At 40.0% G+C, this 19,208-nt stretch overlaps 1 protein-coding gene across 1 annotated transcript; it reads right to left on the bottom strand.

Moving 5' to 3' along the window:
- Positions 1 to 712: 712 nt before the first annotated feature.
- Positions 713 to 16,442, bottom strand: LOC117497946 (solute carrier family 23 member 1-like). Its single transcript, XM_034149984.1, has 12 exons — positions 16,416 to 16,442; positions 6,194 to 6,331; positions 5,608 to 5,765; positions 4,698 to 4,857; positions 4,324 to 4,505; positions 4,024 to 4,144; positions 3,778 to 3,934; positions 1,929 to 2,182; positions 1,645 to 1,809; positions 1,452 to 1,560; positions 1,235 to 1,330; positions 713 to 1,132 (listed from the first exon to the last, which is right to left on the bottom strand). Exons 1-12 carry the CDS (start codon positions 16,440 to 16,442, stop codon positions 867 to 869), a joined length of 1,833 nt encoding a protein of 610 aa, XP_034005875.1. The 3' UTR covers positions 713 to 866.
- Positions 16,443 to 19,208: the final 2,766 nt, after the last annotated feature.

Raw genomic sequence — 19,208 nt, 5'->3', positions numbered from 1 at the left:
AAAACCAATTGACGATCACTGCGCAAAATCCCTTTCCAGAACACTAACTTTCAAAATATGATATTCTGTAATGCGTTTCCAGTAAGGCACTTAAATAAAAAAGGTTTTGTACCATGCTTTTGTACCATCCTTAAATAACATTACAGTGTACATCCAACCATTGACCAGTGTTTCAATTGTGCCTCTGGGAAAACTGATGGCTCCACAGATCAAAGCATTAAACCATATCCCACCTGCCTGTCAGCGCTGGTGAGGCAGAGGAAATGAATTGACAGAGAAAAGAGATGAAGGCAAAGTGGACGATTGAAAATATGTGTTATCTCTTTTGCTTTTGCAGAAGGAAACACAAGAAGAGCCAGAGGGTCGCTGCTGTGGGGTTTTTTAAGCTGCTGCTTAGATCAGTGTGAAGATAGGGCTGTGTGATAATACAGTTATCCACAGGCTAAATTACATTTCCTTTGAAAGAGGAAAATGAGGAATGCATTATTCTAGTTTTCTGTCGGTGTGTGTGTGACTGGTTATGAGTTTTTAGAAGAAATGTGAGTAACGGTGGAGCATAGTAACACAGTGATATTTAAGTAGTTTTCTTTATTTGGTGTTGACAGAATGTGGAAGCTTCAGTTCACTCTTCCTTTTTTTTTTGCATAGTCATAATTGAAGGGTTAAAACATGAATGATGCATCAAAAATAAATCCACTGTTGGCAGTTCTGGTTCATGTAGGAAAGTAAACTTTATTGTAATCTCCTGTTTGACCAGTCATCAGTAGGGCAAAGATCCTCAAAACAATATTTATTTTACCCTTGTATGATGTAAAAAGATAACATTTGTATTATTTCACTTTATGACACCACCTCTTTATCACAGCTTATAGAGCACATTCATCAAACACCACCGTGCCGTTTTGCAGGTGTTCTTTCCCCCGGCCTTGTGGCATATTGTTTTCCTCCGACTGTTTCTCAGATCTGCTATCCTTCCATGGGCAGAAAGGGATGTAACGGACCCAAGATTGGGATGACAGGCAAGAGGCTATGCCAAACGGAAGGTCATACACCTCTTCAGTTCCCAAGGTGCAGCTAGAGTCCTCCAGATGTACTTTATCCCGGGCTAAGAGGCCACGCTCACGTTTGGTCCCTGAGATCGTGGTATTAGAAAGACAATTAGACCACACCTTTTTTATACACATTAATTGGATTTTAGAACTTGTGTCAATAACAACCTTCAATTTCAGCTTACCTGGAATTGTGTTATCAAGGAAGAAGCCAAGAAACCCTCCCACAAACATATTTGTGGTCAATAATATCTGCAACACTTGATCTACCTCTTTAACACCTGAGTTACACAAGAAATGTTAAGTGAAAACACAGACAAAATAAATATTGAGAAAGATATACATTTCATGCTGTTAAAATAGAAAAGGCTTTAAGGAGTAATGACATTTCTTGATAGATACCGGTATCTAAGCAACCAGGATTCTTCATTATCCAGTTCGGAATGACGAGTGCAGACATAATGGAGAAACCAAAAATAAATATATTCCTGGAGGAGTTCATGTCTGTGGACTGTAAAATGAGATATGTCAGCAACATTCTGAATAGTAGCAAAGCATTTGGACACAATGTGGCTGATTGTTAATCGTATTATACCTGCAGATTTGAAACTCCTGCTGCAGCTATGACTCCAAACATGATCAGAAGCATGCCTCCCATTACAGGGGTGGGGATGGTGGCGAAGATGGCCCCAACTTTGCCCAGCATCCCGATCAAAATCATGAAAAATCCACTCAGAAGAATAACCATTCGGCTCCCCACCTGTTACACAAACAGGAATTGTGCTTGTTGTCAATACCAGATGTTTTGAACATGCATTTTACTACTGCAGTATAAATAAAAGATACTCTGTACAGTTGGATGTCGATATCTTATCTTACCTTCGTGATACCAAGGGCAGCCACATTCTCACTAAATGAGGTAGTGCCGTTGCCTGTGCCAAAGGCCCCTGCCAACAAACTGCCCAGCCCCTCAACACCAATACCCCTGTTGATGGCGTGCGAGGGGGGAGGGGGGGCACCTGACAACCTGGCACAGGCGTAATAGTCGCCCACAGATTCTGCCATGGAGCATATTATTCCAGCCATCATGCCAAACACACCTGCCAGGCTCACAGCTGGCATGCCCCACTGACCTTTATTAGGAGTCAAAATTGTAAATATTGAGCAGTGTAAAAACAAATCGTACTTTCGGGCATTGAGTCATTCAAGGATTAGTTATTAACAAATTAGTTCATGAGTGATCTTTTTTGCACTTCCCCTTTCTCCATTTCCCATACCGTAAATTTGTTACCGTTGTTGTTAGCTTCTGGTGCTAGCGAGCTACGCTAACGGATATAAGGAGCTTTTTCAACAACAAGGTGGAGGAGAGTCCTCTCCTGTCAGACTGAGAGGCTCAGTGAACTAAAGGACTCTCTGAGTGTTTAGATATATAGTTAACTTTAGTCTAAGTTATCTCAGTGGGTCTCAAACGTTTTGGTCACGATTAATGTAAACTATTATTTCCAAGGCACACGTTTATATGATCATTATAGTTATAAAAAAATAAGAGAATAAATGAAAAACAGGTATGAAATACTATATGACAGTAAAAAAAGAATAAAGTTTAAAAGGGGAGTGATTTGTAAAATATCCATAAAGAAAAAGTACATCTGTTTACAGTTCTGTTTCATATGGGTGTTGAGAGATGTATCCATAGATCTCTTCATTTTGCTCTCAAAGTGCACCAGATTGATGCATTTAACTTCAATATGGAGCATGCCCCCGGACCCCCCTACAGTATGTGAGGTCCACACACCACCTATAAAAATAGCACTTGCTTACACCTATATGCCGTGAGCTGATTATCGAGCCTTCATTGTAACAGTCGCAGGTACACTGTGTATTTGCGCGGGGATTGTTGCAGTAGAAAATTCCACTGTAGCTCCCGGTACATTAATGGGAAACCCTAAATGTTTGAGCACCCTCTATGAAACGTCAAGCTACCCCACAGCACCCCCAAAAGAAATCTCTGGCGCCGCCACTGAGCCTGCAACCCAGTTTTGAAGAAATGTGCAGTGCAAAACAGGCTCATTGCAGCCACTAATGCTGTGATAAGACACACTTATTTGCCAAATATCAGCATTTTCTTTCATTTCATTTTTTTGCACAGATTGCAAAGTGGCAAAGTATTATAACTTATTGTTCTAGCAAAGGGATTGCACAATTGTATTATGGAGCATTGTTTTATTATCACTGTTCGAGCAAAGTGATTTTTATATATTTTTTAAAGGAATGCTCACGTTCATATTGATGTATTTTAATAAATGTTAACTTGGCCCATTACGTGACTATTTGTGATGGGGGGGCCCGACTTTTTTTGTAGTTTTTTTCTGATAGAAAAAGTTTGAGAACCACTGAATTAATGTGACTGTAGTGAGGTTTGTTTATAGCATATCGTTAGCTTTTACTTAACAATCACACAAGTGGTGTTTATTTGTTAGGATTATCTTGCTAAACAAAACTTGTACAGTATCTAGTATAATCCTTCGTTAGACAAAAGCTTATTTCCTGCTATAGTTCAATAGAGTAATCCCATAGGCTTTTTTACAAGGGAACCAGGGTGATGCCTACACCAATGCATCATACATGCAGGAATTAATGTTAATTAATGAATGAATATTTGATTCTACTATGCCCATGGTTTTTCCTTACCTCCCAGAATGTATTTGATAGTATCTTGTTTACTTACCAGGGTAAGGTAATGTGAACCAGGAAGCCTCGTTCACCACATCTCCCTTAAAGTCAGTGCGGGCCAGGTGGCCATATTGGGTTGGATCAGATGGTAGGACATCAAATATGGTGAGGAGGTAGCAGACTAACCATGAGACCCCAATCCCCAGCAGGATCTAAACAATATTTACTTATAGTATCAGCCTCAGCATATGCCAGTACAATTAAAAAGGAACAGAAATTGTGTATATTGGGCTCTACATACAGGCATTATCTGGAAGATATAGAACTTTGAGGTGTGCAGTTTCTTGGCTTTGCTATATGCAGGAACAGGGACTGGTACACGACGGAGGAACTGGGAGAACAGGATGATCAGCACTGTGGTCCTGTGTGTATGAGAATAACTGTCATTAGCATGATGATGCAATACCAGAGACTGATACTGTAATTGAAATAGATGATCCATCCCAGCTTGCAACCAAAATACTGCTGGTTCACACAGTAAAAACCTTTAACTTCCAACTAGGCAAAGAGAGAGTAACTATGGCATCGAGTGCTTACGTACATAGCAGAGATGCCCCAGTGGCTGCCAGCCTTCTGTCCAACTGAATCGAACAGTGACAGGCCGATGAGAGAGACAGTGGGGGCAATGGTTAGCGGGCCAATGAAGCGCATGAGGAGGCCAATGAGGCCCGAGAAACCAACCAGGATCTGCAGAAGAGAGGCCACCATAATAGAGCCCTGCAGCTGCGGACAGGAACACAATAATCAAAATCCTTAGCATCAACTTTGGAGTGAGAGTCTATGCCTGCAATTGGATTGTCTACTTCCCGGAGCGGAAACTAGCTCACTGAATTAATCATGAGCTCCACAAAAGTGTTGTTTCACTTCTTTGTTTTTTTATCAATCAAAAGCTATGCAGTGTTTGTGCTGGCTCACTGTTCTCAGGCGGGTCTGCCAAACTTCTATGAAAACAGGTGAGGAAGTGTTGACCAGTGTGGCGTTCTGGGTCCAAGCTGGGCACTTCCATTCTGGTAGGGACAACATGGCCATGGCAGGGGTCACCAGACTAAAGGTGCCCCCCTGTAGTATGGGAAGCCTACAGGTGTGACATAAACAAATATAGTTCTCAGTCAGACAAATAAACAAACCATTTATTAGGACAAAGCATTTAAAGGTTGCCTCATGTCTACTGAATGTGTAAGACTACAAAACAGTACAGTTGAATCTATGTTTGTTATAAATGCACAATAATAGGTCACAAACCTTCTTTAACAAGTTAAGAACAGCAGAGTCAACTTGACTGTAGCTTTGTGAGACTGTACTAAATGCTAACATCGTAATGCTAACATGCTCACAATGACAATGTTAACATGCTGGTGTTTAGCAGATAGTTAATAGTATGTTATTATCATGTATTTAATGTTCAACAGCTTATTCTTAGTCAAGTTTTTTTTCAGTTAGCCCATGTTTTTGCCTTTGAGTTCTCTACGCATACATTTGTTACACCTTTTCACCAGCTAACTGTCCCGCGATTAGTGCTAGGTAGCATACAACTCAGTGTTTTTGTTGGGTTCTTTTGTTTGCTGCTTCTTTAAAACTGTTTAATAGGAGCTAGGAAACAGAGCCATTACATTTTCTATATTACTGTATCCATACAATTATGTTATACAGTAACAAAGAAAAAATAGAAGCCAGTTTTCACATTTCCAAGGGTCTCAGTAAGGGTCTAACTTGAGTAAGCAGAGTTTGTTACTCAGAGTACTATTACTCTTATACTTTTAACTAAAACTGTCTCCAATCTTATAGGATGGTTAGTGGTGTGATTAACTGGAGTCATCATTCTGACCTGACACCAAAGGTGACCTGCAGCACAGTGACCAGGCCAGAGGTGAAGAAGATGGTGTTAATGAGCTGACTCTGGGTCAGGCTGTCGTGTTGCAGACACAGCCCCTCAGAGAGAATGAGGGGGATGGCGATGATCGCCCCAAAGGCAGTCAGGTAATGCTGCACAGGAGAGGAATGGTGATCAGAGTGAAGAATTAAGGTTATTACACACACCGAACAACAACAATCTGCATTTGCAGTATTTTAGAAACTATTAATGATAAATGGATGCTACTTTTATACATGTACATAAATGCCAGAAGTCACTCAGTGTCTTTTTACTGTTCAGACTAAAGAAATATGTTCCTATGTGATTTAGGACAACATATAACAAATCTGAGTTGAGAAAATCAGTTTCCATGTTGTTTGATCTGTTTTCTATGATTACCCTAGTGACTGCTCGGTTCCTTGGCCTGTCAGACTTAACTATGAAGAAAACAGTAACGGCATAACCATAAAACATTTAATCATATTTTTACTGCTCCAATTACAATGTTGTTTTATGACCCACAGAAACCAAAACCTCCACAAGGCTTTGTCACACCCACCTGCATTGCCAGAAAAATACAAAGGTACCAGGGAGGAACATCAGTCACACAATAGGTGGGTTTATTTCTGTCTTCCTCTGTTACACAGCTGCTGCCGCATGTCTTTCCCTCCTCTCCTCTTTGATGATCCCCATCCATCTGCAACACCATATACAACATTTAACCTATTGGGATTTTTAAGTGTATTGAAACAGATGGACATTTCACGTAGAAAGACATAATAGACAACAGAAACACATCTCTGTCCTTGTGTTTCTGTATTACTTGAAAATGTGTAAAGCTTCCAAATCAAAAACAAATATGGCTGAGTGCGGACCCTTAGAAAGAGTTGCACAACTTTTATAAACTTCCAACCTAAAGACCTCCCATGTCTGTACCTTTGCCCACTGTGTATCAGGATTAATCAGAACTCATTGAAGAGCAATCCTCACTATTTACAAATATTTAAAATGCCAATACATGGTATCATTTACATGAAAAGTCATTGTCCACTATAAGATCAAAATGTGGTTTTGGCTTCCTGAGGTGGAGGAATTGGTAAAAAAAGGACAACTGTGGAAGTAACAACCAGGAACAACATCAGGGACTAATTTTCTGCTGGTAATGTAGGCTCATCTTAGGACAAAGTCCAGCTCAATAGTAATTTAGTTACATATTATGTGTTAATCATTACTTTCTATGTTTCATTAAAATGTGGAAATTGTATAAAAACGATTTAATTGGTACTTTGTCATCGTAGAAGAAAGGAGATTCTTATGTGGAAATGTTAAGGACTATATCGAGAAATAAACCTCTTGGCAAAGCACTTCCAGTGGATGGACATAAAACGATGGAGAACAATTCATACTATTTGATAATAAAACCATTTTACCACAGTGTGTCACCAAAGCATAGTTTGGATTAATACTGACATGTTCCATCATTGCAGCAAGACTTGATTTGCGAAACTGAACAAACCCAAAAACCCAATAACTCACTGAATGGGTCAAAGCTATAACTCAAATTGCTTCCTTTAAACACTCAGTAGCTAGAATAAACAACAAATAAAGGGACAATTAAGCAAGCCTGGGATAATCTTTTCCTGTCTGTACATTATGGGTTGCCTTTGTGAAATGTTTCAGGTGCTAAATGAATAAATTGATTAACAGAAAAAATAGGATGGATTGAAAATGTCCTTAATCTATAGCTCCAATATTGGTAAAGTTATGTTTTCTCCTATACGAAAACAGTTTGCTTACTTTTTTTAATTAAATAAATTCATGTAGAAGAATAAACCGTAGATAAACTGCCAGAACTCTGACAGTTTCTTCTCCACGATTTTGTTTGAGCGCGGTTCTAATTTAGCTCTTACCTCAAACTGTCACTATCAGTTGACCTTTAGGCCTTCAAATAGAAGATGTGCCACTCACTCCGAGGCGGAGGAGAATGTGGAGAATTGATATGATCTCTCTGCTTGATGCTGATTAATGTGAAAAGGCAGGTGCAGCAAAGCATCTTGGGAAATGATAATGTAAAACAACATACACTCTAACAACCGAGAGGATTGTTACAATTATAAAAGAGTGACAAGTTCAAGTATAGTGCCTTCCCCTTGTGACCTTGGGTACCATAGTGGTGTTTGATGTCAGGTCATAGTCACCGAGAATCCTTTGCTCCCCTAAGCCTCATGTCGTCTGTTCTTACTGAGATGGATCATGAGACTAGGAGAAACTGTTTCACAGGATTAAAGCACAAGGACTCATTGTAATATATAACAGATTATGCAGTTTTATGTGAAGTTATTCATTTTATTTCAAAGTTTTAAACACACTTTGCTATAAGTCAAACATATCATGGAACCAATATTTTTAAATATATGAGCTTTAACTATCCTCATTGTCTAAAACTATTTTTTTTTGTTAAACATTCAATAATTTACTAAGATGCTCTGATCAGATCTTATTTAGATCTTTACCAGCTTTGTAACTAAATAAATGTTTCTGGACACTTTTTCTCCCTCTCTCTTGGTTAGTTTGTTACTTGTTTGTTTATTTGTTCTTTCTTTTTTGAATCTTGTGTTATATAACATCATGTCTGGTATTATATTGTCTTCCATTTGTTTTGGGAGTGTTTGTTTCCTCCCCCCTTTAAAAATTAGATGATACATCTTAAGGGATTTATCCTGATATAATGAAAGATTCTAACCAATTAAAAACCAAGGCATGGGGGGCTAATCAACAACAACAAATTGCAAGCCCTTCCAGATGTTCTTTACTTTTATAACAATGCTAAGCGTATTGGTTTATGTGTGAAGTTGGGCTCTGCAATTAGGGAGACATTTATATTGTTAAGGACGCACTTTGCAAGCACCAAACTTGAATGTCATTGGCTGCGATGAAACACATCATTAACTCTCAGTGACATTTTCATAGATAACAGTGCTTTATCACTTTGTGACATTTCTGTGAGCAGCAAAGTCAATTTTTCATGTTCAGTGTTAAGAAAAGCAATCCGGGCAATGTATGGGGAGATAATATGCTTTGAGTTCTTACTCAGCTCTCTGCTCATTAAAACAAAGAAATGTACTCCCTAATTAGTTATTTGTCTTTGTTCTCTACGGTAACTGCTCCTGCAAAGGCAAACTGTACAGGGATACAAATAAATGACTGCCACAAGTGACAGAGTGCATATATGAAATACTGAGTCACGTTGCAAATCTGTACATAACTTTTCCCAAATAGACAAAGTGTGACAGCGATAGGTAGCAGAGCTGTGAACAGGGGGGTTTGAAAGCAACAAAGAACATTCAGTGAGCAGATGTCACTGTGCATAGAGTATCAGTTCATCCAGCAACAAGCCACTGTGTCTCAGTGGAGCCTGAGGGTACACAGAGTAGAAAGACTCAAAGCTCTCTGTGCATATTTAGTGCAGCATGTTTCATAACTTCTAATGCCTCTGATATTGCTCAGTTGAATTGGCTCTCAAAAACAGGGTTTAAAAGATCATGACTTTTATGTATTGTGTTCTTTTATCTAGCATATTTGTTGTTTTCTGGTGTTTTTTTTGTCTACCTGCACTGAGACAAAATATGTTAATTAGCAACTAGCTAATTATGCTACAATTAATTTTAATTGTGTCCTGTTTGTGCAAAATTAACAATTCATTTTTCGGTTTGTGGTACTCAGCAGGGAGGTTACTATGTAGCCCCCTAGGGCAGGGGTTCCCAGGGGGGGGGGGGGGGGGGGGCGCAACAGCGGTAATTAAAGTTTAAAAGTCGCAAAAATGCTACAACTACTGGATGAATGTGAAGTATTTTGTTAAAGGAGGATGAAAGCGTAATTAAGGAGCACTATTGGAGTGACTTTGATGGTTATTGGACTCAGGATTAATTCATTTGGATTCCCGCTGTATGAAGAAAATAAAGGACGGCGCAAGTGGAAACAATTCACAAAGGGATTAAACTGTTTAAAACACATGCTCAAAGTAAGCCGGATTTTGCCGATGTGTTTATGTGGATTCAAAAGTCGTAAATAATCTACAAAATGGAGGAGACCGATCTGATCGGAGCAACTGTGACAAATAATCCAACTGAAACCGGCATGGACAATGACTATGTTTTAAAAATGCGCTTATTTAGAAAAGCCTGGTTTGGACACTTTACGGGCAGAAGAAACATTTCTATTAAAGAAAGAATTATACATTTCTGTCTTTTTATGCCTATAATAGCTACTAACTTGAATTTTTATTCAAATTAATTAATCAATTATTTTTTAGATTTTATTGTAATGTAGAGACAAGGCTTTTAGTGACAATCATGTATTGCTTTACAATTATTTGTAAAAAAAAAAAAGAAAAAGTCTAAATATGATATTTGGCCTCAAATCATCTAAGGCCTGGCGCCACCCAGGTTGGGAACCACTGCCCTAGGGGACATGGAGAAGAAAAAAATATATATAAAAAAAAAAAAAAAAAAGAAAATGTTTTGCAAGATATCATTGAGCTAGAATTTATTTTTAGCTCAATGTACTTCCTGGTCAGTTCGGAAACACAGAAACCACAACAATGGAGCGGTTCATCGATTTTACTTTGAGCTTGGCCTTAAATATAAAGATATAACATCAGTGCTTGGCAATAGGCACGGGTTTCACATAAGTGAAAGACACCTCAAGAGAACACTCAGAGCGAGGGGACATGCACGTCGCAAAGTTTACTATGAGCTGAGTTATTGACAGATTCGAATTTCGCGGATCAATAACTCATGAACATAACATTGTAAAAATACAAACAACATGACTTTACAATCATAGCAAGGTAGACAACGAGCTACAGAGTCTTTTTTATCAGAACAGTTCGATACGCGCCGTCATCCGAACTAAACTTCAAGAATTGGTCACAATCTGCAGCTGGAGGAGGGAGAGGAGTGCTTAGGGACCGTCTACAAACTGCAACGGGGTTTTGCGAGATCTCGCAAAGGGGTTTTGCGAGATCTCGCAAAAAATTAGTTTTCCTTTTTTTTTTCTTCTCCATGTCCCCTAGGGGGCTCCGTAGGTTACACCTTGTATCAAAGGCTTCATGCTATTTCAATGCCTACTTTTGCTTCTCTCATTTCTTTCTGCAGGAGTAATAGCGAGCAGTGAGGCATTCATGTCTCCCCTCAGACAAACCAGTAGAGACTGACTCAGCCTGTGGACGATCTGTAAGATTTACATCAAACATCCACATGTTTCTGGCCTCAACTCCTCCAGAGTGAAATCACATTAATGGCTGTATGGTGATATATTCAAAGCAAACAAGTGCCAGCATCAATCCATTCCAATTCCATTCAAGGTAAGAAGTAAAAAACAACTTTGTTACCAAACTGCCATTGATTTTGACACCAGTGTGAGTTTCCTTGCAAAGAGGCAGCCTCTGTGCTATTGATTTACTGATGCAAACAAGAAGCTCAAAATGTACAGCCTGCTTTTATTCTAACACTTGTCCGGATTTTAGTCTCTACTTTGTCATATGCTTTTATATCAGTTCCTTTATACAGTATGCAAGTGTTTTGTGTGAAAATAAGCACACAAACAATCTCTGAATTGATGCATTGTGTTCACATTTCAGTGTTTTTGTATGGGACCACAAATAGAAATTCAAGCGAAGCTAAGCAGCATTACAGATTGCAGCGTCAGTCATTGAATATTTAGCGAAACATTTGCACAACAAACACAACGAGCATGTTCACTCCCTCGTTGAATGATCAGAATAAGTGTGACAGATGTCCACTTGGAGTTGATCCAGTTTCTGTGGACAGCCAGCGTGCAAATAATGCTTCACAATGGGATGCATGTGATTTGAACAGAAAGGCTGGAAAAACATGTTTGAATGCCATCTCCTGTTGGCATAATAAGATTTGCTATTTAAATCCTGGTCAAAGGTTACCTTTCAAGAAGGCCTCATTGAATGTCACGGAGAAGTTGCCCTTAAAGTGTGGTCGATCTGTTGATCAGTCTAATGGCGCATTTCCACTACAGCGCGGAGCTCGCTTTAAGCGTGCCAAGCCGTGCAGGGCCCGTTTTTGGTTGCGTTTCCACTTAGCGTAGTACCGGCTAGCGGGTACTATTTCCAGATTTTCTGGCCCCATAAAATCGAGGTTCTTTCCAGGCCAACAAACAGGGCTGAGTATGCTAAACTAGAGAGAGAATCGCTGGCAAGGGGGCTACAACTACAACAAGATGAACATATTTGACCGTGATTTAATTGTAATACACGTTTCAAAATGATGCCGAAGTAACAACATACTGATACCGGTTAGTAAAAACTATGAATTAATGCTTTGACAAGTCTGCAGACAGACGGCAGGCGAAAAACCTTTTAAAATGCGTGTTTTCTGAATGGAGATTGGCTAAGTTAACGTTTTATATGCTCCGACCGTCCACACTCACAACAACGGCCTATACAGACATAAATAAACCAGCGACTGTATTCGCCATGACACAGACAGTCTGTGGTTTGTACTTGTTTAACTTTTGTCTAGTTTCTGAACAGATATGAGGAGCTGTGAGCTTGAGTGCTAACAGCTAACGGCTGATGTTGTTTTTCTGGGGCTCTCATTGAAGATGACGTCACGGCTCCGCCTACACTGTGTTACTATAGATACCACCCCAGTTCCTAAACTGTAATAGAAATGCGCCATAAAGTGAGCCAGTCCTAACAAGGCATAACGAGGCCTAGCCATACCGAGCGAGGCCGAGCGAGGCTGTGTAGTGGAAATGCGCCATAAGTGACAACAGCTCAACCTTTGAACCAGGCCCGCCTTAACCTGCCATCAGGCCCTGGGGCCAGGGTTAGGGTTTTGTAGGCCCCCTATTTAAACAACAAATCAAAGTAATTTATAGCCTCGGCAGGCTCTGTGAATAGATTGTGCGCGCGCACGCACGCACGCACGCGCGCGCGCACACGCACACGCGCACGCACACGCACACACACACACACACACACACACACACACACACACACACACACACACACACACACACACACACACACACACACACACACACACACACACCCCTAATTCAGCACCATGAATACAAAGGAAAACATACTTAAGGAGAGCAGGTTGATATTACCATTATGGGATTAAAGTTATATTTCTGTCTTTGATATTGCCATTTAAAGTTGTAATTTTAATGGAGAATTTAAGTTTTGAATGCCTTCTGACTGCTATTTTAGAGCTCAGCTATTAATGCCTTTTTCAGGGTTTCCTTATGCTCCACAGTGATATGTGCACACAAAGACTGCGATATAACTGCATATCTGCACTGAAATGTTGTACCCTTTTTCTATCGCCCACTTGTAAATGGATTGAATGCAAATGTGGATGTTTATCGGTATGCATTTTAGGCAAGGGTCATGTAATTTACTGTGCTGGATTATAATTGTGTGCAATTGCCATCCAGAGTGGGGGTAGTGTTATGATATTAGGGTCATGCAGTGAAATCGCTATCCCTTTAAGAGAGAGAGAGAGGGGTGTGGCACGTGGATGTGTATGTGGGTATGGTAGAGCGAGAGTGAGCGAGCGTGTGTATGTTTCTGGAAGTGAAACGAGGCAGCAGAAGATATAGGTCTGTTAAGCATTGTGTATAACAGAAGAACTAAATAAATGCAACGGCCTCCTAAGAAGAGCTCGCCTCTCTCCAGTCATTTCAGTAAAGTGGGTTATTGAACCTGAAGCTTGTTGCTTCTGCCCTGGGAGACAACAGAGAGTCATCTCCCTGCTTCCTCGACTAAAGTCTGGGAGCCGACTGTAAAGTTCAACATTGGCAAAACAAAAGTCCCTCCTGTCTGTTTTTCCTCTCCCGCTACTCCATCGCTATCAGAACCAGACATATGCCTACTTGGCTCCGAGGTGCCGCGGCGGGCACCGCTGCCGCTCGGTACAGAACTCATCTGTCATTCCTCCTCATCCTGGCTTACAGGTTTAAAATAACCTGTAAGCTTCAGCATTTTTTGTAATAGTTGCTTGTCTCGAAACTTCTTTTCCCTCAACAATTTCCTTTTCCGAGCTCCACTCTCAAACTTTTTCTTCTCCGACATTTTCACCTAAACAACCTTCATCTGTCACTCGATCACTCGCATTTTGAATAAGTCACATGTGGAACATATTCTCATTCTGATTGGCACGGGGGTGTCTTATAATTTGTATCAATCGCCAGCCACATACATTCAGATCAAATGATGGACAGAACATTTGACGAATTACAAAACAATGCATTTTTTTATTGGCTCATGATAGGCCCCCGATCTCCATAGGCCCCTGGGCTTCAGCCCAGGTCAGCCAGTGCATTAAGGCGGCCTTGCTTTGAACCTAAGGAAGGGTTTAAACAAAGTAATCCAGTTTCTCTCTCTCCATGTTGACATATACCACTCAATGTGAACGCCCCTGTGAACAATGTTTAACATCAGCGTCAATTTAACCCAAGAGCTGAAGGTCAAAGTAGGGAAGATGCTTGAAGGCAACATCAATCATTTTTATCATCATGTCAATATGAGTAACTTTGACATAATACAACTCTGTATGCTAGGGAGCAGAGATAAAGGTATAAATCATTTGCAACAAATGCAAATCCATGACACTGTTAAATCATTAGCATATTTCAGTGAATAGCTATCTGCATTAATGAAATGAGCTGGTCCTGCAGTACAGTGAGTAAAGCTGGTGTTACAGGGGTGGGGCTAATGGGTATGTGGCAAAAATATGATCATGTTATCATATGAAAAACATCACCGTTAAAACTAAAAGCAAAAACATTATACTGCACCGAAAAACTCCCCTCCATATCCTCCTTTATTGGACTTTAGCCATACCCCTTTAGGAAACAGTTAACAACAATGATAAGTAGCCGACCACACACAGTCACCCAAGCAACTAACTGGCTTAATAGTGATTATTATTTCAACAACAATAATATTTGAGTATTATCAAAATATTCATAAAGACTGGCATGCTTTGCCTCATTCATAATTGATAATTCCTTGAAGGTACTCATCATCATTTTGCCCCAAAAGACCTCATTAAGATCTTTAACTTTACTAATATTACTGAAAGAAAATAGTTTTACTAGAAATGCCTGCATTATGAAATACAAAAAAAAAACACTCCAATGGGTGATGGCCAGTGGCGGCGCCAGGGTATGGCTGGGGTAGGCTACAGCCATACCAAGAAATGGCTTAGCCCCACCATAGCCCCACCATGAAAAGTGATGCAAATTCAATTAAATAATAAGCGAAATGCTAAATGTTGAGAACACGGATTGCGAAAATATACGGGTCGTGTACACAGCACACAAACTGATCCTGCTGTAACAACAAGTGCACGTTACTGATGCAATATGGTTGAGACCATTCGGGCTTATGCAGAGGGGTGCAAGGAATAGTCTAAGTAGTGGGGGAGTTTTATACACTAAAGGTGTGGAAATTCTCTGGCGTTATAATATCAGCGCGGCCGCGGTCAGATCAAAATGCCTCCGAATGCAATTTGAATAGACCTACAGCCAATCAGAGCAACGCAACGTTGGATCTGCGTCATGCCTTATTGATTGAGATCAATCGAAACCGCCATTCAGTATCCCCATTGGATCTTCAACGTGTACTATCATAAGTCACGTTCACAGTGATCCCTTTTTATTTACTACAAGACAAATGTGCCGTTTTATTTCATACAGTTCCATTTTGATTGAGACAGGGAAATAATCTAAACCTCACGCGTGGCGTTTCACTGTCAAGGGGGGCGATATAGCGTGTATGTAATTACATTGCAAATACTGACTTGAGCACCACCACTGTATGTGTTAGCCCTACCATAGATTACCCAACAAAAATGCTCTGGCGCCGCCACTGGTGATGGCAGAAGGACAATTTGTGGACTTTAATTTCACTTTTATTTTCCACGGTTAATTTCCAGTTTCCCTATCAAACAAATTATGGATTTGGATCTTATTCTCATTTTAAACAGAAACAGAACGAGCTTAACGATTGAATAGGAGATTTTATAATTAAGAATTATACATTTTAATTAGCCATCCTCTATTTGTCTGGTAATGAGGATCATTTAAATCCTGTATTGCATAGACAATCAGGGCATAATCGTCTTTTTGGGCCATTTCTATTCTATGCAGGCCTTTTGGGTCCGCATCTCTGCATTGACTTTACCTGTAATCGCGCCGCCCGCAAACATCGCATCGCGGCCGGTGTGAACGCACCATTACAGACACAAAATAAGATAATAAATATGTCATTTGGTTATAAGTGTGGTTAAAATATCTAGTTCATGCAAAGGTAACGATTAAAAGATATTTAACAGTTTAAAAAGGGAAAGTGTAATAAATATGTTTAAAAGACTAAAATGTATAATTACAAATATTGTGTTTTCTTTTGAAAGTTCATGGTTGAAAGAGGAAGTAGTGTTCGTGAATAGAGGCGAAGTCCCTCCCTTTCCAGTGGACCTCCATGGGACCTTATTTCGGAAAAATTATGTATTGAAGTCAATGGCGAGAGAAAAGTTATCTTTCGATCCCGTTTGAATTGTGCCACGAATTACACATATGATGCTTGTCAATTTAAAAGATAATTATTATTTTTTTGCCATGTGTACAAGGGGCAATATTATACACTTTGGAGATTAGACCCTATCGTGCTGTGATGGATTTAGGGGAAGGAAAAGCCCAACTGTAACTGTGTACATGACAGGATGTATGATTACCCAGAAGAGCATCAGCAGGAGCGCCATTTTCCGGCAGGCAAGGCAGGCAACTGCTTGGGGCCCCGGACCAGAAGAGGCCCCCCAAAGAAGGTCGATAAAATCGGTCCACAGCAACGACAACATGAAACCCCCTTTAATTTACTGCAATGACATGTCGGGAAACCCCCTCAAGGGGGCCCCATGCATAGCGCGCTGTCAAAAGCTGCTTCATAATTTCAGTTTCACTTCTAGGAAAGACTACAACAGTATGGCACCACTATAAAAAAATCCAAAATGAATAAGAAGTTAATAAAAACTAACTCTATTTGACAAAATAAATAAAGAGTGACATCAAATTTAAAGTTTAGCCTGTTATACAAACAATGAAGTGCCCAAATTAAACACTTGCTGCAGTGACTGAGAGGAATTCTAAAACAATCAGTGTCATTTTTTATCACCCTGGATATATGTTAGAACACCTGATTTACAAAAAATGCACTGGTGGGGTGGGGTTGTTTTTGGCCTCACAACATTCCAGTGACTACATTGTACATACATATATACATTTATACTGGATTAAAACAGGTGCAACTTTAAATAAAATATTAATTATATTACAAAATAATTGGAAATATATGCCTTACCGTATGATGCACCTGCAACTTTGATGCTCAGCAAGAAAGTTGAACTTGCGCTGTTGTATGGGTTCAGATTTTAAAGAGTTCCGCCCCTTAGACACTCAAGAAAGTGGCCAATTAAACCCTATCCTGCAGTGACTGACAGAAAATCTAAACCAATCAGTGTCATTTTTTATCGCCCTGGATATAGACAGGATGTATGATTACCCAGAATAGCATCAGCAAGGGCGCCGTTTGCCAGCAGGCAACTGCTTGGGGCCCCGGACCAGAAGGGGCCCCCAAAGAAAGTCGATAAGATCGGTCCAAAGTTAAAAAAGTTGTGTATATTTACAGGGACTGTTGCAAAAACCAAGCAGCTTATAAACATCAGATGTTTTAATTAAAAGTGTTTAACAAAAAGGAAACACCATTAAAGATTTTTGGGGTTATTTTTAATCCAAGATATGCTGATTTGAAACCGTTGTTACGAAAAGTGACGGCATTTCCTGTTTCTGCCAGAGAGAGGGGAGTTCGTCTCTAAGCTTGCCGCTGTTTTTACACCCTCCAGCTGGAAGAAGGGAGCCTTCTTAAGCTGCAAGTGTTTCTACAGACTGAGTTCACTCCATCACGGAGGGGAAGTAGCTAGGGTGTGGTTTGGAATTGGGCCTCCGTGTCGCAATCTCCACTCCGCCAGGTTTTTTTGGGATATTATAAGACCTGATTTACAAGAAATGCACTGGGGGGGGGGGGTTTCTTCTTAAAAATATTCCAAATCAAAAGACACTTTTGGACTGGATTCTCTGTTTCTAAAGAAACATGCTACCACTCTCACAGGGACAATTACTAAAATAATTAACACCTCTTTTAGGGAGGGAAAATTCCCAAAAGCCTGGAAGTTAGCCATTGTTGTGCCAGTCCACAAATCCGGGGTCACAACTGATGCAAACAACTATAGGCCCATTAGTATTTTACCTGTCATGTCTAAGATCTCTGAGAAATGTGTAGCTGAGCAATTGACTGGACATCTTAACAGTAGTCCTTTCACACTACACCCCATGCAATTCGGCTTCCGAGCCAATCATTCCACTGAGACCGCAAATTGTTTCCTTGTGGAAAATATTAAATCAAAAATGGACAAAGGAGGCATTGTTGGAGCAATCTTCTTAGATCTTAAGAAAGCTTTTGATACAGTCAATCATCACTCATTCACAAAATGTCTTATTTTAATTTCTCACCCAGTGCAATAGACTGGATGAGCTCCTATCTGTCGGATAGAGTTCAGTGTGTAAGGGTAAGTGGCGAAACATCACCACCCCTGAGGAATGAACTGGGTGTACCCCAGGGATCTATCCTGGGCCCAATTCTCCTATCATACATTTAACCACTACCATAAGAACTGGCTTTTAAGCAATCAAAAATGTGAACACTTTTAACTGTATCATAGTATGATAGTATTTCATCTGTTTGCATGTTTGTCTGTTCCTATTTATTGTTGTACTGCTGTTCCTATTTATTGTTGTACTGCTATTTATTGTTGTACTGCTGTTGTCTGTTGTATTCTTTTTAATTATGTTTTTATTTCTCTAGTCTTGTTGTGGTTATTTAACATCTTGCCACGGACAACAGTTGAAACTAGAGAATGCAATTCCTGAAGAAATTGTTAGTGGGAATGCTTTATGCTGAAAAGCTGATGCTAAACTGCTACTGTATGCTGAAATGTAATGTGTAAGAAGAAAGTGAAGAATTTAGATTGAAATGATACATGAACACTGGGGGCTTGAATGTGTGATGAGTGAAGAAAAGAAAGTAAAAAGGCTTGGAAAAGCAGCAGAATATTTGAACTGCAAACTTTTGAACTAACTTGATGGTGAATGATCTGTCGCCATGGCAACGGCATTTGATGACACCCCATAATACGCTTAGATGCGTTGATGGCTGCATCGTTACCAAACCTGTGAAGTTTTGGGCCGTTTGGAACATTTTCACTGAAGTTATGAGAAAACCGTGTTTCATGGCGAGCATTGTGTTGCCATGGCAACGGCATTTGAAGAAACCCCATAATTGACGTAGAGCTGTTGAGGGCTGGACCGGTGATATACAAGCGAAGTTTGGGGGACGACCGGACCGTTTCCATTGGACTTACAGCGACATCGTGCTTCATGGCGAGTGGTCTGTCGCCATGGCAACGGCATTTGAT

The sequence above is a fragment of the Trematomus bernacchii genome, unplaced genomic scaffold (assembly GCF_902827165.1).
Source record: "Trematomus bernacchii unplaced genomic scaffold, fTreBer1.1, whole genome shotgun sequence".
Lineage (NCBI taxonomy): Eukaryota > Metazoa > Chordata > Actinopteri > Perciformes > Nototheniidae > Trematomus > Trematomus bernacchii.
Note: the sequence above shows the minus strand (reverse complement) of the source record. Positions and strands in the feature narration are given on the sequence as shown.